The 24,000-nt window shown below is 34.6% G+C and overlaps 3 protein-coding genes across 6 annotated transcripts; 1 reads left to right on the plus strand and 2 right to left on the minus strand.

The window, feature by feature from the left end:
- On the minus strand, window positions 1-6,026 carry LOC109153046 (ADP-ribosylation factor GTPase-activating protein AGD12-like). Of its 4 annotated transcripts, none has more exons than XM_019300785.1 (9): window positions 5,915-6,026; window positions 5,427-5,508; window positions 4,638-4,719; window positions 3,648-3,723; window positions 2,815-2,978; window positions 1,753-1,882; window positions 1,376-1,492; window positions 1,025-1,120; window positions 1-473 (listed from the first exon to the last, which is right to left on the minus strand). In XM_019300785.1, the coding sequence occupies exons 2-9, from the start codon at window positions 5,443-5,445 to the stop codon at window positions 198-200; spliced, it is 960 nt and encodes a 319-aa protein (XP_019156330.1). In that variant the 5' UTR covers window positions 5,446-5,508; window positions 5,915-6,026; the 3' UTR covers window positions 1-197. The 4 variants fall into 4 exon arrangements, with proteins under 4 accessions (XP_019156330.1, XP_019156328.1, XP_019156327.1 ...); XM_019300783.1 differs by lacking the exon at window positions 5,915-6,026 and adding an exon at window positions 5,618-5,898 and having other exon boundaries at window positions 1,753-1,921; XM_019300782.1 differs by lacking the exon at window positions 5,915-6,026 and having other exon boundaries at window positions 1,753-1,921; window positions 5,427-5,566.
- Window positions 6,027-7,171: 1,145 nt separating this feature from the next.
- Window positions 7,172-10,397, minus strand: LOC109153044 (ferredoxin--NADP reductase, root-type isozyme, chloroplastic-like). The gene is made up of 5 exons (XM_019300780.1): window positions 10,156-10,397; window positions 10,007-10,072; window positions 8,877-9,209; window positions 8,018-8,237; window positions 7,172-7,872 (listed from the first exon to the last, which is right to left on the minus strand). Exons 1-5 carry the CDS (start codon window positions 10,171-10,173, stop codon window positions 7,373-7,375), a joined length of 1,137 nt encoding a protein of 378 aa, XP_019156325.1. The 5' UTR covers window positions 10,174-10,397; the 3' UTR covers window positions 7,172-7,372.
- Window positions 10,398-18,449: 8,052 nt separating this feature from the next.
- On the plus strand, window positions 18,450-23,262 carry LOC109153042 (probable LRR receptor-like serine/threonine-protein kinase At4g20940). Its single transcript, XM_019300778.1, has 3 exons — window positions 18,450-20,272; window positions 20,497-22,038; window positions 22,413-23,262. The coding sequence occupies exons 1-3, from the start codon at window positions 19,225-19,227 to the stop codon at window positions 22,991-22,993; spliced, it is 3,171 nt and encodes a 1,056-aa protein (XP_019156323.1). The 5' UTR covers window positions 18,450-19,224; the 3' UTR covers window positions 22,994-23,262.
- Window positions 23,263-24,000: the final 738 nt, after the last annotated feature.

Here is a 24,000-nt window from a genome sequence, read left to right on the forward strand (position 1 = left end):
TTTAAATAAAAATTATTGCATTGAACATTACAAATTTACAAATATTACAAGTACCTCGGGAAATAATCCGAGATTTTATAAATTGTACAAAAGAATTTTGACGTAATATTTGACTCAAAAAAATTTCTCGAGTCATTTATTATCTCATATGTAAATGAGAAGGGAGTAAAAGAAAATAATCTATATATTTATACACCCTAGTTAGCAATCCACTCTATTTCTAGATCAACTTCACCAGATTCTACGTTCTGCAGCTTCAGTGATATTTCTTGTTTCACCTTCCCATCAACAATGTTTACAGAGCTATCCTCAATTAGCGCATTATCATTTGATTTAAACCATTTCCCTATCTGCATATCACTAAACATTGTAGGATCTCCAAATGCCATAGCAGAGGCAATCATCGGCTGAATGTCAATCTCAGCCTCCCCCATTATATCATCAGCAGAGAAGGTGTCATAATCATAAACTTCCTGCAAAGTAGTAAATCATGATGAATATAATATATATAAAATATGTTTAGCATAATACGGAGTATATATAACTAATAAAATGTGTAGGTCTCACTAATAACTTAACTTTCTAGTTTAACAAGACACAATTCAATTTGATATCAAAGCTAACCCGACTGTTACTTACTTTTTAGTTTAGACTAGACACATAATCCAATTTGGTATCTGACCTCGACAAAATGACATAGACTCAAATCTTCACACAATATCGAAAGAATGATGAAAATGTTATGAGAAAAAAAAAAAAAAAAAAAGTAATTAGTATTCTCGCTATCGACTTAACTTTTTAGTTTACACGATACACACAATTCAATTTGGTATCAGAACAAACCTAAACAAAATTTCATTGACTCAAAATATATAAAATATAGATTGTCTGTGCATTTGTTTAATCCAACCATTACTTGGAAATAACATATTCTTAAATTAATCAGAATTTGTCATGTCTACAAAATTTATGCATACTCAAATTTTCACAGTATAGAAAGAATTATAAGAGAATGAAATATTACCAACTTAATTGGGCCAGAATCTTGAGGAACAGAAAGCGTGAGAACTTCATTCCAAATAGGATTCAAATTGCTCCTAATTGAGGTTGTTTGCACTTTCTAGAAAATCATAAAACATGTTGAGATAAACTGGACTATAAAAATCTTAAGATGTAATTTGAATAGTTTTGAGTCATCTTCAATTATATAGTGTTTCTCATTTAAGGTTTGTATATAAGTAGGAACAAAATATGAACAGTTAATATGTATTGTCAACCCAGTTATGAGGTTATGCAGTCTAGCTAACCCATAAAGTTGGCAAACACCCCATTATAGTTCATACAAGACATACATCCCCATAAAAGATTCACTAACCTCATTGCCAAGGGTCAAGATAACATATGGATCACTTGAAAGCATGTCTCGAACCGCTAGGTTTCTCCCTTTGAGTACTTTAACTATCACCATTCCAATGATTTCTAACGCGCCTTCCTGTAACCAAGTTTTGTTTTAGCTGACTACAAGTGATCCCAAATTAAATGATCATAGTATCACTTTGGAAAAATCATTTTATAGTTTCTCTGGCTTTGCAATAATATCATACAACACGATGTTAATAACAATAATTCAAAGGAAATACAATAGCACTCATAAGAAGTATTAAATCTCTTTGAAATTTAATCTATACTAGATAAATATGTACTCATGGGAATAGTTAATGCTATCTCTCTTTAAAACAAATTATAACTTACAATATGTGAACTCGAACTTCGAACTGTATCCATAGCCTTCCTGGATAAACTTGTTTGAAGAGAGGACCCCTTGGGAGCCGACTTAATACGCAAGCTAGGCTTCAAGAATTCTTGACGCTCATATTTAGCCCTACAAATAGAATGCATAGCATCATCAGAGCACCACCACCTACATCAGGTGCATCTGTTTTTGTGGTTAGCATACATGTTTTGTGATTGCCACCTCAGGTAAACATTTTGCATGGATTCAAAATTCAAAATACAATGGTTTCTAACAAGATATAAAGGGTATCTTTCTATTCAATTAACATAAATCACTTGTGACCAGCTTGGTTGGCGTGAGGGGCCGTGCACTCTCGTCCCTTAAGTGAGGTCCGGAGTTTGAACCCCTCTCATATGGAAAAACCAATATGGTCAGCACTTTGCCCCTTAATTGGGCCGGCTCGGTATAAACGGGGATTAGTCTAAGTATGGTACATGCTTAAAGGTGTCTCCTACAGTTAGGGCCTGCTTAGGACACCTCGTGGTCTGACCAACAAAAAACATAGATCGCTTGTAGAATTGAAACATGAATTGGTATTCTAGAAATTCCACCTTCCTTCTGTAGGTACTTGGTGCTAAGAGGCATAGAGTAATGCTGGATTAAAAGTCTTGTTTGATAATTGTTAAAATATTCACATGTTCTTATATGTATGTGTCAAAAGGGAAAAATGTCAAGCTAGCTTACTTTGAACAATTTATATAATTTGGTTCCTGTTGTTTATATACAGAGTAGTAAACCATCCTCCTTGTAGGAGTAGTACACCTGAATTCGGTTTTGGAGTGTGATTTTGTTTCATAAAAAGAATGCTGTTTGTTTAAATGAAGAAAAAGACTCGAAATATTCAGTAAGGCATGAAGGGACACATAGATCATAATGAAGCTTCATTTTAGGTGTTAACCCACTATTCGTCTATTCCATGAGTCTAGTGTTAGGAAGGACTGTTACCTAATGAAATGTGTATTACAAGTTCACTGAAATAGAGAATGGATCAATAACAGCAATTCCATATCAAATCTAACCTGATAAACCTAGCACGCTGATCATGGCTAGCATCTGGCCCAGGCTTAGAAATCCCATCAGGGAAATAAGCTTCATAGATTGAATTCGCTGAAGCATTTCCTCCTATATCAATTATCCCATCAATTTCATCATCTGACCATTCATCCATCGTCACAGACAAAACCTGCAGGGTTAAAGAAGAAATCTTAGTTAGTGTTCAAAAGGGAAGCAACACAAAAACCGTATTCCATCCATGCATAGAAGGGGATGAAGCAGAGCCCTCTTAAGAGAATGCATTTATGTAAGTGTGTACATGAATTCTCTCAAATGCCTTTTACTACAATGCCTCTTTCTAAAAATGGAAAAATTCAAGGTATTTTGGTCATATCAACTGGGTTGGGAAAAGAAAGAAAGATAGTGGCATGTGAAAAAAATGCCTTCCTGATATTCTATTTCATTTTTTTGGCAAAAAGGCATTGTAGTAAAAGGTATTGGAGAAACTCCCTGCATATACGCACATACATTTGTGTCTATGTCCATGTGCATCCACATAAGTTACAAATCTTGGAAAAGCTCATTACTATGATATTTGGAGGCTACTAAACTGTAAACAAAATTCCTAACCCTGTCTAAATTTATTGTTTATGAAGTCACAAAAACGGAAAAAATAATTAAGAAAATTTCCAGAATGAATTTTGTCATTCTTTCAGAGTCCATATAGATTCAATTTACACCTTTTAAGGTCTAAAATATGTACATGAAGAAGTCAAACCACAAAATATAAGTTTGTATCACTCACACTAATCAAATAAAGTTGTGGACATGTTATTCAGTTCTTTGACATGTCATGTACCTTTGAGATATGAGCGCCAAGGCTTCTGTGCACGCCACAGCACTTTAAGCATATGAAAACCCCAATATTGGCTGATCTGTAAGTGCAGAATACAATATAAGCATCCAAATAAGATTATAAGCTAAGAAAGAAAAAGAAAATAATGACACGTGTAATAATTCCAACAGTTGATAAAAAAAAGACAAGAAAAAATCAAAACACCATGTTTCCACATTAAGTTGGGACTTTCCACTCTAACTAGAACTGCAAATAAAATTTGATTTGATGTAAAAAGTACTATATATATATATATATATATATATATATATATATATATATATATATATATATATATATATATATATAATTAAGAAAATTCCAGTTCACTTGGGCCATCCAGTACTCTATATGCATTTAAACCAAGAGCGAGAGAGAGAGAGAGAAGATAAGAACGTAGTGTTTTTCAAATACTAAGCAAAGAGATTGTAGTACACCTATTCAAATTTCAAAGGCTAGTGGAGAATCCTAAATTAGTGTCATAGAATAAGATTTCTAGTTACATGCCTACATAGGAAATAAGACAAGATATGATACTTGTTAATGTAATGAGTATACACAATATAACAATAACAATATCAGTGGCCAAATAAGTTAAATGACATTAGAAAAAACATTTCATCAACTTTATTTGCAATTTTTCTACTTAAGTCAATTTTAAGATGCTGTGGTTATTTCTTCATAATAAGTACAATTAGAGGTGGTTGGGAGGCATCATGACTGCCGCATGTCAATTTTGAGCTCATCACAAAACCATAACAAAAGTTCCCTTTGTAAATGGTAAATTATCGAAAAACAGACACAAGGCCATTAGAAGTGATATAAAGAAATTACAATATGTTTCAATCAAGTGATCTAAAAATTTTCAAGATAAGGGATGCTCTCCTAATCCTCCGAAAAATACAGAATATCAGCATGAACAAAGTAAGTAGGAATCCAGATGCTGGAACTTACGCCCATTTTGGGTCTGGACTACCACAATCAGCACATACACGATTTTCACTTTTTACCAAAAGGTCTCTCAATCTTCTTTTATCTGTTCAAAATGCAATTGACAAAAAAGAGACTTGATCATTATCAGAAACAGAGAGGTGGTAAAACTGCAGAACCATGGCGTAGATAGAGAAATGTGTGCAAACTTGAGAGCTCATCACGTGAAGCTGAGTGTACAAAATGATGATAAGCTATATTCTGCTCCTAATATGCACACCTTCAATGGCCATTCAAGCAACGTTTGCTTACATTATTAGTCAACCACTTAACACTCTTTTGGGTGACAAGCCACTACTCGAAGGTGTGCACTGGGTAAACCTCGCCTTGCGACCCTACCCGGCTAAGGACCACTAGGAGGTAAACCAAACTAGGTTGCCCATGGCTGACTGTCTCAGACCAAGAAGGCCATAGGCCACTCTCATTAGGATTCAAACTTGAAACCTTGTGATTATCAAGCCAACAGGGCCTAACGTTTCATTTAACACTCTTGTTTGAAACAACATTGCAACTTCCTATAAATGCAGCACTCTTAAAGTAAGATGTTGCATGTTTACCCAAGCTAAAGCTTTGTGCAGGAAAATTTGTGAGGATTGGCCTCAAACATTTCATCGAGCACAAGATGAACAGCACAAGTGGCAACAAAGCAACAAACCACATGTAGTCAAATAGGCTAAGATTCAAACTAAACTGTATGATGATAAAAAATAAAAATAAAAAATACAGAGTATCAGAAAAGCACTAAAATCATACTTGAAGATATCCCGCTCATGGCTCTGCCAATACGCTACAGTCATCCAACAAAGCTACTTTTCACTCTGTAACCACAAACAACCTATCAGCGACGCAACCCAGAAAGGAATTCATTTAATTTTCTCAGGAAAAAAAAAAAAAAAAAAAAAAAAAAAAAAAAAAAAAAAAAAGATAAAGGAAATGTTTCAAACAAGTTGTCTGCATCAAGAAACAGTGATGGGAGCGCGTATCAAATAATCCAATTGCGTTGTATCATTTAAGAAAACTGGTAATTCCAGCGCAGGCAAATCCAAAAACACCACAAGTTAACAGAAATCGTGAGAAAAATAACACAAAATTGTCCCCGCTATCGAATTGCATAAAATTTGACATTGAGAAAGGCGAAAGGGATCGTTTAGGTTGCTGATTGAATTATGAACATTGCATGAGACACAAAATATAATGAAAAAAAGATCGGAGAATTGAAGAGTGAAGAATCGTGTCGTCACCTTTAATATGTCGATGCTCCTGGAGTTTGAATCTAGAGAGAGAAAGCCTTAAAGGAAGAGAGAGATCCGTTTTCTGACTTTTCTCTCCGACAGAAAGCGAAAGGTTTGATTTGTTTTCTTCGATCAACAATCAACTGTCAAGTGTCAACCATATCAACTGTCCGTGTCGAGTAGTTATGCACAAAGGCCCACCCTTATTTTGTAAAACAAATTTTCCTTCCACTTTAGTTTAAAAAATTATATATATTTTCGAAACTAATTTAGATTTTATTTGAGTTTTTTAATATAAAATATTTAAAATGACATATTTTTAATGGTTTAGTACCAAATCTAATAAATTCAAAAAATAATAAAAACTTTAATAAATTAATATTATAGTAAAATGGATAACATTCTTGGTCGCCTTCTCCACTGACATTTGAACGGTCGTCGATCGCTGGTATTTAACTTAGTTTGCCGGAATTTGGTCGAATGTTTGTCGAAGATTTACCAGAGTTGGTTGGAATCCTAATTGACCTGCAATTACAAGTCATCAATAGGTGAGTGGGTTTCATTTCTCTAAAATAACATATTTGTGGGTTTAATTACAACTTCTAAAAATTTAAAGGCCTAATTAACTTTTTGAATAAAGTTTAGAGGCTTATTTAACCATTTTCCCTATTTCTTATATTTACACATTTCCCTGACATTTCGATTCTTATATATATATATATATATATATATATATATATATATATATATATATATATATATATATATATATATATATATATAGAGAGAGAGAGAGAGAGAGAGAGAGAGAGAGACTTTTGTTCAAATGCCGATCGTGCCCTCCCGTGCGGTCGCTTGACAAGATACACCAAGTGTTAACAAAATGCACCAATAGTGTTAGGAAAAAACACAACAATAAAATGCACAAATACACCAAAAACACACAACACACTCAAACAACTACACCATATAACTCTCCACCGCTAATGGTGTATTTCCGAACACTGTGTGGTGCTTTTATTCATACCTAATGGTGCGTTTTTGATGATGCGTACCTAATTTGTGCATGTTTTTTGTTGTGCATTTCCTAACATGAATTGTGTATATTTATATAATTATTGATGCGGCCGCACTGACCGCAAAGGAAGGCGCGACTGCACCTAAACTTGACTCTATATTTGAAATTATCCTATCCTTGCTTCTCGTTTTCCATTTTCCCATTTCTCATTTGTGCAACATAGACATGCAGCATTTCCCAAAAGAAAATTGAGTACAAAATCTTGAAGGCTTAGATAAAGCTAGAAGCATTTATTCCTAACAATATTTCTGTTTCAAATACAGGAATACAATCTTGATTCCCTTGACTCCTTGAGTTTCAAGAATTCTAAACATTTTTCCAACAATTACTGTTTCAAACAGGAGAACATAATCCATGATTCCTTTTGAGTTTTCAAGTTCCCAACATTCTCAGTACACTTCAACATGCCATTGTTTGTTCTTCTTAAGCTGCGAAAGCTTGGTCTCCCAGCTCAGCCCTCTCTCCTCTGCGACTCTCTTCAATGTATCCTGAATTCCAGGCATCATGCCCTTCAACCCGCAGAAATAGATGTGTGCACCTTCATCGAGCAGTTTGAAGATCTCGTCGCTGTATTCTTCGATTTTGTCTTGGACATACATCTTGCCTCCATTCTTGTTCTTCTGTTCTCGGCTAAGAACACGATCGTACCTGAAATTATCTGGGAAGTCCTGGAGATACTTGGCGAACTCATCGTCGTACAGGAGACTGTCGGTGTTGGCCACCCCTAGGAAGAGCCAAGCGAGGCCGTTGAACTTGAATGTGGGGACGGATTCCATAAACATGCGACGAAGGTAGCCTCTGAAGGGAGCCACACCGGTACCGGTGGCAATCATAATGTGGGTGGCATTTGGGTTATCTTCGGGTAGAAGCATTATCTTTCCAGAAGGACCTACAAAGAATATGACCATATAGTTAAAGAAAAAAAAGGGTCTTCCTAGCAACAACAAAATTAATGATTGATGCTCTATAGTATTTTTCACAAATTCAGCAAATGGGAAATCTTCATATCATGAACCTTGTTAGTGATCTCTTACCTGTGATCTGCACTTTGTCTCCAGGTTTTGAATCACATAGAAAATTGCTGCAAACTCCGTTTTTGGAAGGATCTTCTTTTCCTGTCTCGGGATCATAATAAACAGCGCGTCTAACACACAAACTGGTTGTCTTCCCATCAAAAGAGTCTCCATATCTGGAGGATGCGATTGAGTATAAACGAACATTATGGGGGCTACCTGGTTTCTTTGGGTTTTCTCCCTGGAATGAAATCATAGTCAAGGTTTAGAAAGCTCCCCGCACAATGCTAGAATGCCAGAACCAAATGCACTTCGTTGAGAGTTACCGAATTGAAATAAAATGATCAGTTTGCTTAAAATATATAAAAATCATGTTAAACGTTCTGGACTTGATTCTTCCTGGCCAACAAGCTCTCAACAGAAGAGAACGATGGTTCATTCATAGTCCCATATACAAATAAGTCATCTTATAGATCTTGGCCCTGTTTGGTAAAAACTTGCCTATAGGTCAATTTTGGCTTATTTGACCACTATTAATTGTTTGATTTAGTTAAAATATCAATATAAGTGTTTGGTTAATTAGCTTAGCTTTTGCAACTTCAAAATGCTAAAATTCAAAAAGCTACTCCAAGCAACTTTTTCAATTAGCTTTTTCAAAAAAGAAATTATACCAAACACTTTTCTACAATAGCTAATGTTATCAACTAGTTATACCCTCTAATTAACACAATCAGCTATCAGCTAACGGCCAGTTACCAAACAGGGCCATATGTAAGGTAAAAATGTAAAATGACTAGACTTTGGCATGAGCTCCCTGGTGAATTACTAGTTCAGTAAGTGTAATAAAAAACAAAATAAAAACTTCGAAGCCATGACTTACAGGAGGAATTACACCGTAGCTTTGTCCTTCCCAGTACGGAACATTACCACCATGATCAATCACAATATGGCAGGTCTCACCAGGAGCTTTTGGGCCTACAATCCTCTCAACAGAGGCAATGGTTGCTGTGTATGGCCCCTTAGGCTTGTACAAGTTCAGTGGAGGTTCTTTTGCATCTTCAAGTGATAAAGGTGAAACAGTAACTTTGGGTATGTTAGCTTGTTGCACTGACATGCAAACAACATATTGGCTCCGGGATTTTCCATTTCTGGTTTTCAAGTCAAAAGGTTGGAAAGATATTGGCGATCTGTTGTTGAACGTAATGCTGTTAGCCTGCATGAATTAAAAGCATATTTTGACATCATTAAGGCAAAATGCTTCTGTGATACATAATGTCATATACTTAGATTGGGTAAATTAGAAATACCGAATGAGAATACCAAATAATCCATGCTTTCTCCCTTTAAGATTATTTCAATAAGCTTCTTTTGAAAATATAGCTAATCAATAAATCTTTATGCAGCATAACAGAATTCACGTCCATCACAACAAAATATGACATGCTAGAACCAGAAGCGATTATTTGAATTGCATAAGCGTCCAACAGTAAGATGATTACAAGTCAATTTATATAGAATTTTCTTGATTCTCAAAGGGCATTAAGTTATTAATGACAATTCTAGCGGTGAAATGTAGTAACTACAAAAAATTTCTCTAACAATGTATGAGAATTCTAAGGAATCAGAAGAAAAGAAATCTAGAAAAAAACAAAAATAAAAACCACAAAAATTACAAATGAACAAGCAAACTGTAACTCACTACACTTCAAAACTTATAAATTTGCAAAAAACAAGGTGATATAAACAATTAAACCAAGTTTCACATAATCTGAGGAATGAGACAACTTAATAACCAAAGATTTGAAATGAAATCTAAAAATTAAGGAGAGGGAATAAGTAAGTGGATGAAGAATTTTGATCAAGAACAGTATCACTTGAAATTACACCAACGTAAAACGAACTATCTAATAAGAGTCTATACAATTGAAGAAAAAGAAAGCAACTTTTTAATTAGTATCGAAAGGTAATGGATTTGGTTAATTGAAAGAAAAGGAGCATATAACCGAGCACCTTGAAGGCGGATCTTTGTAGGGACGAATCTCCATTGAGAGCAACAGCAACTGAGACCTGCATAAGCTGAAACCGAAGAAACCCAGTCAAGAAAACCCTTCAGCCAATAGAAACAAGGGATCCCAATCGGGTTGGTCAAGGTGGCTGACCTGAGAGACGGCTGCCATGATCGCACTCCACAAAGCTCTTGTATCTCGCTATAGAATTAAAACTTAAAAGTCAACAATGGGGTGTAGGGAGATTTATGAAGGGGAAGTTTGGGGTTTTGGGTAGGAATATGGTAAGGCGTTTGATCCTTTGAGCAGTTCCAAAGGGCATCTACGCACCCCATTTGGCTCTTCATAGCTTTTCTTCTCCTTTCTTTTCTATTCGTTACAGTCCCAATGTCCTGGTTGGTTTAAAGAAAGGCAAAATTGTTTGTCCTCCCATTATACCTGTGAAGTTATATGTGTGAATTTGGATTGGGGATTCAGTCTTTTGGTAAGAAGTTATATGGTGACTATTTTTAATTCCTAAATTATGTATGGAGTGGTGGTTTTAATCTTAGAAGAATTAAATTAGTCATTTTATATTTTCAAAAAAAAAAAAAATTAGTCATTTTATTAAATGATAAATTAGTAATAGAAATATTTTTTGTAGGACTAAAACCGTCACTCTATACATAACACAAAAGTTAAAAAATGTTATACATATAATACAGGGACTAAATTTGTACCATGGATACAACTTGAAGGACTAAAAATACATTTTTCCCTTTAAAAGATGTGTCATGTTTTTCATTCAACATTTGGATTTTTTTTTTTCAATTTTATTCCACAAATGTTATGTCGTTACACCTTTGATCTTTAGTTTTTATTTTCTCAATCTTAGTTGTATAATATTAGAAGGAAATATGTGTTAAATAAGCCCCCAAATTGAATAAATAAAGTAATTGAGCATTTTTTTTTTTTTTTGAAAGCTACTGGTTCTATTACATTGTAGTATCTGTTCATATACTTTCTCAACCTACTGAAACACAAAGAACCAATAACGTATATAATTGAACAGAAAATTTATTGAGACACTTTAAATTGATTAAACAAAAATTCATACCACCCTAAATTTCTATCATACATTTATTGAGTTAATACCCAAAATCGTCCTCGACTATAGTGGTTTTTCTCAATTTCGTCTTAAACGACTTTGGTGACCTAATATCGTCCCAGACTTTTGTGTTTCGCTCAATTTAGTCCTCCATTTGTTATTTCGTCAAATTGGTGTTAAATAAAGGGACAATTCAGTAATGTCAATATTGATCTCTCTTTACTTTCAACTTGTGAAGTGCGAAATTCATCTTTCTTGTACGAATTACACCCAGAATTACTCCCGGACCTGCAAATCAAATTTTATATTCGCAGTTTTAGGAGTAATTCTGAGAGTAATTCGTAAAAAAAAAAAAAAAAAAAAAAAAAAAAAAGATTTCGCAGTTCACATGTTTATAAGTAAAGAGATGTCAATATTAAAATTACGAAATTGTCTATTTATTTAACATCAAGTGGACAAAATAACAAATGAGGAACTAAATTGAGCAAAAACACAAAAGTCTGGGACGATATTAGGTCACCAAAGTCGTTTAGGACGAAATTGAGAAAAATCACTATAGTCGATGACGATTTTGGGTATTAACTCTACATTTATTCATATGTGGCGGTAAATTTGACTATGAATTGTAAATTTTGTACAATTATTTTTAAAAACTAAATCAAAACATTAAACACATAATTATAGGACACCCATGATAATAGCCATAGTTGTCCTATTGAAATCGAGATCTAAAATTACTAACAAAGATTCATATTTAGACAATAAAACGAGGGTAATGATTTACTCGTTTAATCTGAAACGACAAAAGACAACTATCATCACCCTTCATCTCTAAGTAGACAAGAGTGGTCATTGCTACCCTATTTCAAATATGATAACCATAGTTGTCAACTTGTCCTATGACGTTGGAAGGTGACATTATGCTTTTTTGTTCTTTTAATTTTGTAAAACTATTGTACACAATTTTAAATTCATAGTTGAAAGCACCATCATATACGAATAAATGTACACAAAGAAGTTTAATCAACGGTAACTTGTTGAACCTCTAAACTATATTATAATTCAATTATACTTTTGTTTAAATTTTAAATTAATACAAAGAAGTTTGGTTAATTTTTGTTTCATATTCGATTGTTTATTTTAAATGTGTTTGTTTGATTCTAATTGGATATCAAGGTGCATTTGTTTATTAGTTAATTTTGTGGATTTATGTTGTGATTATTTGGTGAATTTTACATTTAATTTAATAGAATAAGATACAAATTATGTAATATTCGTGTTTGAGAATAATGTAAAAATTGTAGTAACATATCCAACATCGTGTTTATTATTCATTATTTAACATAATTAGTTTTTTCTCTGTTTATTTTCATGTTTAATAGAATAATAGTATTTTAATATAATTTTTAAATATATCAATTTTATATACTAACACTAAATTAAAATATTACAAAAAAATTGAGTTATAAAGAATTTGAATCAAACCTCATCAAGTGAACTAGAAATAGCATGGAGTGAACATTTTATATTAGGAAAATAGTGTTTTTTTAGTCATTTTTAATTGTGTCGCAATGATAAATCTAGTCCTTTAATTGTTATGATAACCCGATTTACTTAGCTGAGACTATCCCAGCCAATATCATATTGACAAGATGATGTGACAAATGCCACACCATTTGTTAATTGTTTTTGTTAGTGAACAGTATTTGCAAACTTGCCTCTATTGCAAGTTTGGAAATACTGTTAAAAGCTGTTGTACTGCAGCTTTAAGTACTTTTTTTTTAATTGTTTACTTTTAGTAGTTGAATGTAATTAATAATGTTATTTTAATATTTTGGGGCTCACATTTAAAAGTTGATTAGATTTGAGAGATGTAATGTGAATAGTAAATAATTTGCAAATAGAGTAATGCGGAAGTGGGACCCATTTTTTAGACTGAGAGAAATTTGTAGGGAAAATGTTAGCCTTATTGAATTGTTGGCATAGTGTCCAATTTATTAATTCACTTCAAGTATCTATCAAAATCTAATGTGTAAGGGGAAATCTAAAAATTCATTTACATAAAATTACAAAGAAGACATCTGTCCTACTTAGTATTTACTATTCATTGGTCAAACCAACTCTTTTTTTATTTTTTATTTTTTTAATTATTTTTTACTTGTTTTAAATTTTGATTTTTTGTGTTTAATAGTACTTTAGTGTAGTGTCTAAACATATAAATTTTGTATATTAATACTAAATTTAATATTATACAAAATTAAATTAAAAACAAATTCATTCAAGCATCGTTAACCAAACCAGACACACAAAATAAGACGGAGGGAGTATGTATTACATTCATATGCAAGAAATTGTCACAACTTCAAATACAACAAACTGTATTCAAATTTGTATGTGTGAGAAAGCAGATGTTGTCTTGTCGAAGGCTATTTCGGTGCCATACATTCAAAGGATTATCATTATCTGTCATGATCTCGACAACTAGTATCTGTCTACTTCAAGTCAACATTTTCTGCTACTATCTAATGTTTTCCATGATCGGTTTCATGGCCTAATGATTCTGACACAACCATAAAAAACCACTAATTCAACACGACAAGAGAGCTAATATGCATGTAGTTCATGAATTTAAACACAAAAATTCACACAACAACAAAACGTGCAACGTTTAACAATATATATGATAAGTTTCTTTGAGCAGTATAAACATTATATTAATAATGTCTGGAGGTTTACGACATTTCTCCATTGTTCAGTACATGATAACAGGTAATGATGAAAGAATGATGTTTTTGGATGATTGGATTCAAGTTGGGAATTATCATGCTAGCCATAGCTGGATTGGTCCGGAAATAATGTGTAGATTGATGAGAGTGACACTAGACTACTAGAGTGCCTCGTGTAATTACTAGTAAAACTTTTATAATATTAGAGAATTCAACTTTCTAATACTATAATATTTTCTTTCGATTTTTTGTGTAGCGCAAATATTCACAACATATTTAAGAGTTAGGTGTTGTTAATTTCGGTACACAAGTTTTAAAACTATCAATTTAGTACCGTAATTATTCAATTTTTCTCACTTTTAGTTCATTCGGCCAAATTGCTAACAAAAAGTGGCCATTTTTTTTGGTCAGAAAAATTTTAATGGATAAAATCTTTAAGGTAATTTAGTTATTTGATCCTCCTCTTTTCTTCTTCTCTGTTTCTTACGCCGGAAAATTTCCCCCTTCTCCGACCAAGAAATGGAAGCAGTAGATCTGCTCTAGCATCCAAAACTTATGTTTTCAAGTAAGAAATCAATGGCAAGATTCCTTACCGGAAAAGCCAAAACTAAAATCATATCAAGAAAGTTACAAGCTAGTAAGGGAAAAGAGTGAAGGAGAGAGAAGAGATAGCAAGAAAAAAAAATGGATGTTTGTAACAGAGTGTCTGCAATGAGGGAATCATCATCGTCTTCCTTGAGAGTTCTGTGTATAATCCTACTGCCGTTGATTTTGGTGTTTGGTTTTTTTTGCAATTCACAGTTGTAGGGGTTCTTTTTTTTTTTGTTTTTTTTTTTTTTTTGTTTTTTTTTTGTTTTTTTTTTTTTTTTTCTGGCTGGGTTTTCTCTTCCCTCTAAGAGGGTGTTTGGTTGGATAGAAAATATTTTTTGTTGAAAATATTTTTTTAAAAGTGAAGAAAAATGATGTTTTATGTTGTTTGGTTAGATGGAAAAAGTTTTTTTTGAGAATGAGGAAAAGAAGTTCATAGCTCATCTTATGTATTTTGTTTTCCATGAAAAATTAATATGACAATTTTACTCTCACCATTTTTTTTATTAATTACTCTTATTATTATATTATTATTGTTATTGTGTAGAGTTATATTTGTCATTATACACATTATTCCTTACAATTCCAAACTCAACCAAACAATAGATTCATATTCCCAGTAATTTATTTTCCACAAATCAAACAATGGAGTCTATTTTCCATAGAATTTCAATTTCATTTCCCTTTTAAATATTTTCCAGCAAACCAAACGAGCTGTAAATGTTTCAATCACTTATGACCTCAGCAACTCTGCTAATGCACTAAAAAAATTTTCCCGCATAAAATAGAAGAAATGGAGAAGATCAAGAAGAAAAGAAGAGGAACAAATAAATGACTAAATTACTCTCAAAATTTTATCCATTAAATTGTTTCGGTCATTTTTCACCCGCAATTTGGCCGGATGGAATAAATTTTAAAAAAATTGCTGTGGTTCGTACCCCAGTGAAGGTGATATTAACTCTTTGTTCTTCAATAGGTTGAGAAGGTAGCTATAAACAGATACTACATTGTAATAGAGTCATTAATATTCAAAAAAATACAAATAAAAATTAAGGGGCCGTTTACTAACTGGAAATTTTCGAAAACTGGAAAATAGAAAACAGAAAACATGTTTACTAACACAGCTTTCCATTTTGAAAACTGAAAATAATTTATGGAAAGCTGGAACACACTTAAAAACCGTTTTCGAAATGAAAAACATAATCATCTATCATCTATTTAGTTATATGTCACTATAACCACATTACTATGCTTAAATTCATTATCATCTTATTTTACTTATCATTATCTTCTATCTTTTCTACTTACTTTACTTATTTAAACATAATTTATTTGCTTAGCTTACACTTTAAAGTTATACATTATTTACATTATCAAAATTAAGAATTAAACTCTATATAATGTTTTAGATTTTAATTGAACTCAATAGATTATTAGTTCGAATATTTTTAATTATGTTACATCATATTACAAGTTCGGTCAAGATATCGGATATTGAAACTTCACATATATTAGAATTCAAAGTAAAAGTCTTTTTTTTTTTTTTTTTTGAAAAAACAAGTAAAAATTATATATTCATATACATGTCATTCAAATAAATATATCCAAAAAAGAAAAAATTTAAATATTAGCTCAAAAATATTAATATTATCTAAACTAAATTTTATGTGAAAAGTGAAAAATGAAAAATGAAAAATTAGAAAACAAAAAACAGAGAACAATTTTTTGTTAGTAAACAAGTTTTCTAAACCGAAAATAGATAATGGAAAGCAGAGAATGAAAATTGAAAAATTAAAAAAACATAAAATATATAACAGTTTTTTGTTGGCTGGTGATTTTTTTTTTTTTTTTTTTTACTGAAAATACTAATTCTATTGTTTGGAATAACGAGTATAAAGACTTATATGTCCCTACTAAATAATAAGAGGAATATAATTAAGAAAGAAAACAAGTGTAAAATAGTCAAGTCATACCATTTTTACTTCCCATCTTTCATGAAAAACAAAATTTCTTGTCCAACCAAGGATTTTGCTTTCCTAAAATTTGAAGAATTCATTCTTTTTAATAGAAAATGAATTTCATAAACCAAACATAAAAAATAACATTTTCTTCCACTTGAACAAACTTTTCCATCCAACCAAACCATCTCCTAAGTGAAATATTAAAATGACCACTATGTGAACAATTTAAAAACTAAACGGGAACACCCTTATATTATTTTTTTTTAGGAATAAGGGTCAAATAAGTCATCGAACTACACACAAAAATGCAATTAGGCCACTGAACTCAAAAAACATGCAATTGGGTCCCTGAACAACACACAATATTACAATTGGATCCAAAAGTGACTTGCTTACCTGAAGTGAAGGTTATTTTATTAAAATAATAATTTTTTTATTTTATTAATAATTATAAATAACAAAATTATTAAAAAAAAAAAAAAAAACCTTCGACTCCTTGCCGGAGAAGACGAAGGGATTCCATCGTCTCCAGGCCGGAGACGAAGGGGTCCCTTCGTCTCCAGGCCGGAGACAAAGGGGTTCCTTCGCCTCCAGGCTGGAGACGAAGGGGTTCCTTCGCCTCCAGGCCGGAGACGAAGGGGTCCCTTCGTCTCCAGGCTGCCGGAGACGAAGACCCATTCTTCGTCCGGCAGCTTGGAGACGACGAAGACTTTTTTTTGTTAAATATTTTTTTTAATTAGTTAATAAATAAGAAATTATTATTTTAATTAAATAACCTCTACTTCAGGTAATCAGGTCATTTTGGGTTCAATTACATTATTTTGTGTTGTTTAGAGACCTAATTGCATGTTTTTCGAGTTCAATGGCCTAATTGCATTTTATAGTGTAATTCGATGATCAATTTGACCCTTATTCTTTTTTTTTTTTAAAAAAGAGATTAAATTTATCATTATAATACAACTGAGAAAATAAAAAATTCCCCTTTTATATTCTTTTACATGTTATCATTACTCTAGAGAAGTCAAATTGTTATTTTTGTTCAAAAATAATTATTGCATATGATATGACATGAAAAGATTAAGGAAAACTTTTATATTCATCTCACGACACAGCCGTCCCCACTTCAATTCAGAATGCAGATCTAAGAATCATCACCATTATTTGACCACTGTTTAAAAAACCTAGTCAAAGGGCAAATATGAGATCCACACCCGAAACTCGACAGTTTTTAGGATATTTGATAAATAGCTGTTAGTTGTTAACTGATTGAGCAAGTGAATTTTTGAAAAAAATTTTATAACATTATATTACTCCAAAAACGAAAATTCATAAGCTACTCAAAGTAATTTTTTGAGAAAGTCATTTTACATGTAATTAACAACTAATTTACCAAACATCTTTCTATAATCTGCTAATCCTAAGGGTGGGCGTCGATTCGGTTCGGGTGATACCTGAATTTTATTTCGAATATCCAAACCGATAACTACTTGAGTTCACCTAAAATTTTAAATTTAGTTCAAATTTCGGGTGTTAGTCAGATAATCTGAATTATGCTCACCCTTAACTAATCCTATAAACTAGGCGAACTCAATAATCCAATCAAATAACCGCTATTTATTCTACACCCCATTATTGACTCTTCTTTGTACTTAAAAAAATAAAAATAAAAATAAAAAGTTACCCGCCTATTCATCTCTTCTCTATTTTCAGTTTTTTCACTGTTCCCACGAAATCTGAAAGCAGATTTAATAAATCCATTTCACGTCCACCATGGCATTGACAAGATTCCCTTGTCCTTTTGGCGGGTAGAAAGCCTCTTTACTGACAAAATCACTCCTCTTTCCCGCTAATCTCCTTTCTCCCCTCGTTTGGCTCCACGCCTGCACCCCATTTCATTTACTACTTCTTTTAATAATTAAAATCCAAAAGTTTTCTTGAAAGAATACACCCAAAATCAAGATTCTTGCTTTTTTTGTTATCTTAACTTTTTTTTTTCTTTTCACCCCCTTTAATCTAATGAATAAAGCCTAATTACAGTAATTAGGCTTTATTGTTTGGGAACAACAATAAAGCCTAATTACTGTAATTAAGAATTTAAAGTAAAGAAAGAACGATACAGTACATTATTTAGTGCTCCGTGTTGGCCTTTCCCTACAAGCTGTCTCTTTCACAGAGAAATTTTTGTTTTTAAAAACAGTTGCAGCAAGTGCTCAAAGCCTCTAGTTCCTGGGGGGTTTTTTGGCCTTTTTCTCACTTCAATGCTGACAGAAAGACCATGATTTACAACTTTAGATATATAAGTTTAAAGGCCAAGGAGGTACCCATTCCATTCAATTTTATGGCATTTAATGCACAGCTTGAATGCAGATTTGGGGAGCCTGAGTTTTCACGGGAATGTATCTGTGTTTGAGGGCTGTTCAAATTTCGAAAGTTTTAGTTTCTGGGTTGCTGTAAAGATTGAATCTTTGAAAGGGACAGGTTTTAGTGAGCCTCATTGTGTTTGAAGTATACCAATGGGGTTTGCTGGGTAAGAAGATGCTCAGTGTTCTTTCCTTTTCTTGGTTAGATCTCTGAAACTCTTCTTGTCTGGTTGGTTTGCTTCTGTCATTTCCTGCATTGAGTTCATTTGCTCAATATTTTCTTGCATTTCCTGATTCTTGAACTTCTTTTGAACCCTGAGCCCAAAGGGTCTTGTTTTATTGCCTTGAGAGTTGAGAGTTGAGAGTTGAGAGTTGAGATAATTTCTGTATTGAGTTTGGGTGATTTGTATGGTCTTAGAATCTGCTTGGGGTTCATGGTATTAGCCCATTTGGACTTCTTTTTGATTCTACATTGAAAGATTAAGCATTTGAGTGTTAGGATGAAGCTAATTAGGTTTTTTATATTTGCCCTTTATTTTGTCTATGCCCTGGGGCAACTCCCTTCCCAGGACATTTTGGCACTGCTTGAGTTCAAGAAAGGGATCAAGCATGACCCAACTGGATTTGTGCTTAGATCATGGAATGAGGAGTCCATTGACTTCAATGGCTGCCCTTCTTCTTGGAATGGGATTATGTGTAATGGTGGTAATGTTGCAGCTGTTGTTCTTGACAACCTAGGATTGTCTGCAGATGTGGATTTGAGTGTGTTTTCTAACCTCACAATGCTCGCGAAGCTTTCGCTGGCAAACAATACGATTTCGGGGGAGTTACCTCACAACATTGCAGAGTTCAAGAGTCTCGAGTATCTCGATGTTTCTGACAATCAGTTTTCCTCGCATTTGCCACCGCAATTTGGGCAGTTAGCGAGTTTGAAGAACGTGTCGATAGCCGGGAATAACTTCTCGGGCTCGATTCCTGATACGCTTTCAGGGCTCACCTCGATCGAGTCGTTGGACTTGAGTAGAAATTCCTTTTCTGGGCCGGTGCCATCGTCCTTGACCAAGCTGGCTAGTTTGGTATACCTCAACCTATCCAAGAATGGGTTTTCGAGAAAAATCCCTAAGGGATTTGAGCTGATGGAAAGTCTCGAGGTACTTGACTTGCATGGTAACGCGCTTGAAGGTGATTTAGATGCAACATTCTTGATGTTTACTAATGCTGCTCATGTTGATCTTAGCGGGAATTTGCTTGCGAGTTCTGGTTCTCTCCCGCGTATTTCTGAGAGTATCAAGTGTTTAAACCTTAGCCGTAATCAGCTTACGGGGTCACTTGTAAGCGGGGGCGAAGCCCAAACATTTGGGAACTTGAAGGTGCTCGATCTGAGCTACAATCAATTCTCGGGGGAATTGCCCGGGTTCAATTTTGTTTATGATCTTCAGGTTCTTAAGCTCAGCAACAATAGATTCTCGGGATTCATCCCTAACGGTCTTCTAAAAGGGGATTCCATGGCTCTAACCGAGTTGGATTTAAGTGGCAATAACCTCACAGGTATATTTTAAGGCAATAACCTCATTAGCATCTATCCTTTGTTGTGATTTTATTGTGCCTGTTTAGAACTACTAGTAGTATGGCTTTAGGGTCACTCAACTGGGCTATAAACCACACGATTGAGTCCAACAAACTAGTTAGTCTAACTCATGGTCTTATAAACCCATATGTTCTTTCTTATTTTATCAATGTGGGACTCTTAACAGGTTACTTTGCTTCTGCAGGGACAATAAGGATGATAACAGCAACAGCATTGCTTGTCCTCAACCTATCCTCGAATGCACTTTCCGGTGAGCTTCCAATAGTAACGGGAAGTTGTGTGATACTCGACCTCTCAAACAACCGGTTTGAAGGGAACCTGACGAGAATGCAGAAATGGGGAGATATCGAGTTTCTTGATCTCAGCCAAAATCGTTTGACTGGAACCATCCCCGAAGTCACTGCTCAGTTTTTGCGTTTAAATTTCCTCAACCTCTCTCAGAACACCCTGAGTGGTTCGATCCCGAAAGTTATCACACAGTTCCCTAAACTCACAGTCCTCGACCTTAGCTTCAACCATTTGGACGGGCCTTTTCTTACTGCTCTTCTAACCTTACCCACCCTCGAAGAACTTCACCTCCAGAACAATATGTTCTCTGGAGGCATCGATTTCTCTCCTCTCTCCAACACTTCGAACCTCCACGTTCTTGTTCTATCACATAATCACCTTTCTGGCTCGTTTCCTGATGGTTTTGGGACGTTGTCTGGGCTTCAAGTCGTTGATATAGCGGGGAATAATTTTTCCGGTTCTCTGCCAACTAATCTCGGTGATTTAACCACTCTAAGTTCCTTCGATCTTTCGAACAATCATTTCACAGGTCCATTGCCAGAAAACCTGCCTGCAGATAGCCTCCAGATCTTTAATGCGACGAACAATGATTTCTCTGGTGTTGTACCAGAGAATTTGAGAAAGTTTCCACTTTCATCTTTCTACCCTGGCAATTCGAAACTACAATATCCAAATGCTCCCCCGGGTTCGAGCAACAGTGAAGTGGCAGATTGCAGAAGGAAGCCACTGAAAACTATTGTGAATGTGATAATAATAGTTTCTTGTGTCGTGGCGGTGGCTATCTTGATCTTGCTCAGCGTTTTCGTTTACTACACTCACAAATCGAGGTCTCGGCCACACGTTACAGACAAACACATCCACCGCCAGGCTGCTTCGGATCCTTCTAGCTTTAGCAGACGAGAGGGTGCTGGGAATTTAGTAGTGTCAGCCGAGGATCTTATCACCTCACGAAAGGGGGGAGCATTTGCCCCCGAGACGATGAGTCCCGATAAGAAAACAGCAGCGAATTTCTCCCCGTCTAAAACTAGCCATCTCTCGTGGTCATCCGAGTCTGGAGACTCATACACTGCTGAAAACCTTGCAAGATTGGATGGCAGGTCCCCCGATCGTCTGCCCGGTGAGCTCTACTTTCTAGACGATACGGTCTCGTTTACGCCACAGGAACTATCGAAGGCCCCAGCCGAAGTTTTGGGCAGAAGTAGCCATGGAACGTCCTACAGGGCCACACTCGAAAGTGGCCTCGTTTTGACTGTTAAGTGGTTGAGGGAAGGAGTGGCTAAACAGCGAAAGGATTTCGCTAAGGAGGCTAAGAAATTCGTGAATATCAGACACCCGAATGTGGTAGGACTACGAGGATACTACTGGGGACCCACGCAGCACGAGAAGCTAATTCTTTCGGATTACATATCTCCTGGAAGCCTAGCGAGTTTCCTTTATGGTAAGTAACCTCTATGCCCCCCGTTTTAAGTCTTGCTGATTTAATTTTAGTACTTAATGACCGAAATCTCTTTGCTCTTCACCATTACCTTGTTAGGTTTAATGTGTGTTGAGATTCATTGTGTGCATTTCTTGTGGCTGTTTATGTTCTTGTGTCTGTTAGTATCCCTGGGATCTTTTAGTCTTCCATCTACTGCCTATATATTGTAGTCAGTGTACTTGTTTGTTTAAAGGAAGTTTAAATAACAGTATAACATTTTCTCCTTCAACTTCTTCAACATGTGAATTTGTATTTGGTGCATTGCTGTTCTAACTTCTAACACCATTTCTTAGTTGTTCGTTTTATATCATTGCTAAAATGCTACTTAAACACAGATCGACCGGGAAGAAAAGGACCTTTAACCTGGCCCCAAAGACTCAAGATAGTTGTTGATGTTGCCCGGGGCCTAAACTATCTCCATTTTGACCGCGAGGTTCCCCACGGGAACCTTAAAGCGACCAACATTCTGTTGGATGGTCCAGACCTCAATGCCCGGGTTGGTGACTACAGTCTTCATCGCCTCATGACTCAAGCGGGCACGACAGAACAGATTCTCGACGCTGCAGCCTTGGGGTACCGGGCCCCCGAGCTGGCTGCATCCAAGAAGCCAACGCCCTCGTTCAAATCAGACGTATATGCGTTTGGAGTCGTGATGCTGGAACTTGTGACGGGAAAATGCGCGGGTGATGTGGTTTCTGGGGAAGGCGGGGGCGTGGATTTGACGGATTGGGTGAGGCTGAAGGCGGGGGAGGGTCACGGTTCGGAGTGTTATGACGCGGTGGTGGTGCCCGAGATGGGAAACCCGGTGGCGGAGAAGCAAATGAAGGAGGTGATCAGAATAGCTTTGAGATGCATATGCTCAGTGTCTGAGAGGCCAGGTATCAAAACTATATATGAGGATCTGTCATCTATATAGTTTGAAGTTTGTTGATTATTTTGTGAAGTTTGGGATGGATACTTTAGGTAGGGAATCAAATAGCTCATTGAAGCCCTTTCAGTAGTACTGGAATTAGAACTGTTTTTTTTTTTTTTTTTTTGGTGACGAGAAAATTCAGTCACTACCCGAGTGTGTGCACTGGGTTTTCGTCTTCTTGGTTGTTTTAGTGCAGATGATCTAATTTTGTTAACCATTGTTGTATCTTTGAGCACACTGTCATTTATATAATCCTTTCTAATTTTTTTTTTTTTTTTTTTTTTGTTGGGGGCATATCCTATTGGTATCTATACCAATTTGTGACATTATGATTTTTTTAATTCTTGTCCTTTCTAATTTAACTTGACTAGCTTTGATGCTTTGAGCATTTAGACAATGTGAACTTTCTAAAATATAAACTCTAGTGCATAACATTTCATTTTGCAGAAGACTTATTAGAAGAAAGTCCCTTCTGGGACATCCGATAAAATTGGAACAATACACAGACTTATATTGGAAGAAAAAATTTTAAAATGTCCAAATTGACTACGAAACGTAACTTGAAAATGCAATTAGGTTATAGAACAAAAAAAATAAAGAGATGCAATTAGGCCACTAAACACCCAAATGTATACAATTTCACCTGATAGCATATTAATCATTCATTTTATCTGGCTATTTGTTTATGTGGATAGTGAGTTGACATTTTAAATAATTTTTAATAATAAACTTTAAAAATAAAAAAAAATTATATATATATAAAATAAAACGTCAGGTTGATAGCCGGCCACCCCATTCCCCTACCTTCATCTCCGGCAAAGACGAAGACAAATCCCTTCATCTCCAACGGGAGACGAAGGAGGGAGGAAGGGGTTGACCAGCGTTTTTTTTTTTTTTTAAGTTTATTATTAAAAATTATTTAAAAATATTAACTCACCATCCACGTAAGCAAGCAACCTGATGAAATTGAGAATAACTTGTTATCAGGTGAAATTGCATACATTTGGGAG

The sequence above is a fragment of the Ipomoea nil genome, unplaced genomic scaffold (genome assembly GCF_001879475.1).
Source record: "Ipomoea nil cultivar Tokyo-kokei standard unplaced genomic scaffold, Asagao_1.1 scaffold2480, whole genome shotgun sequence".
Classification (NCBI taxonomy): domain Eukaryota; kingdom Viridiplantae; phylum Streptophyta; class Magnoliopsida; order Solanales; family Convolvulaceae; genus Ipomoea; species Ipomoea nil.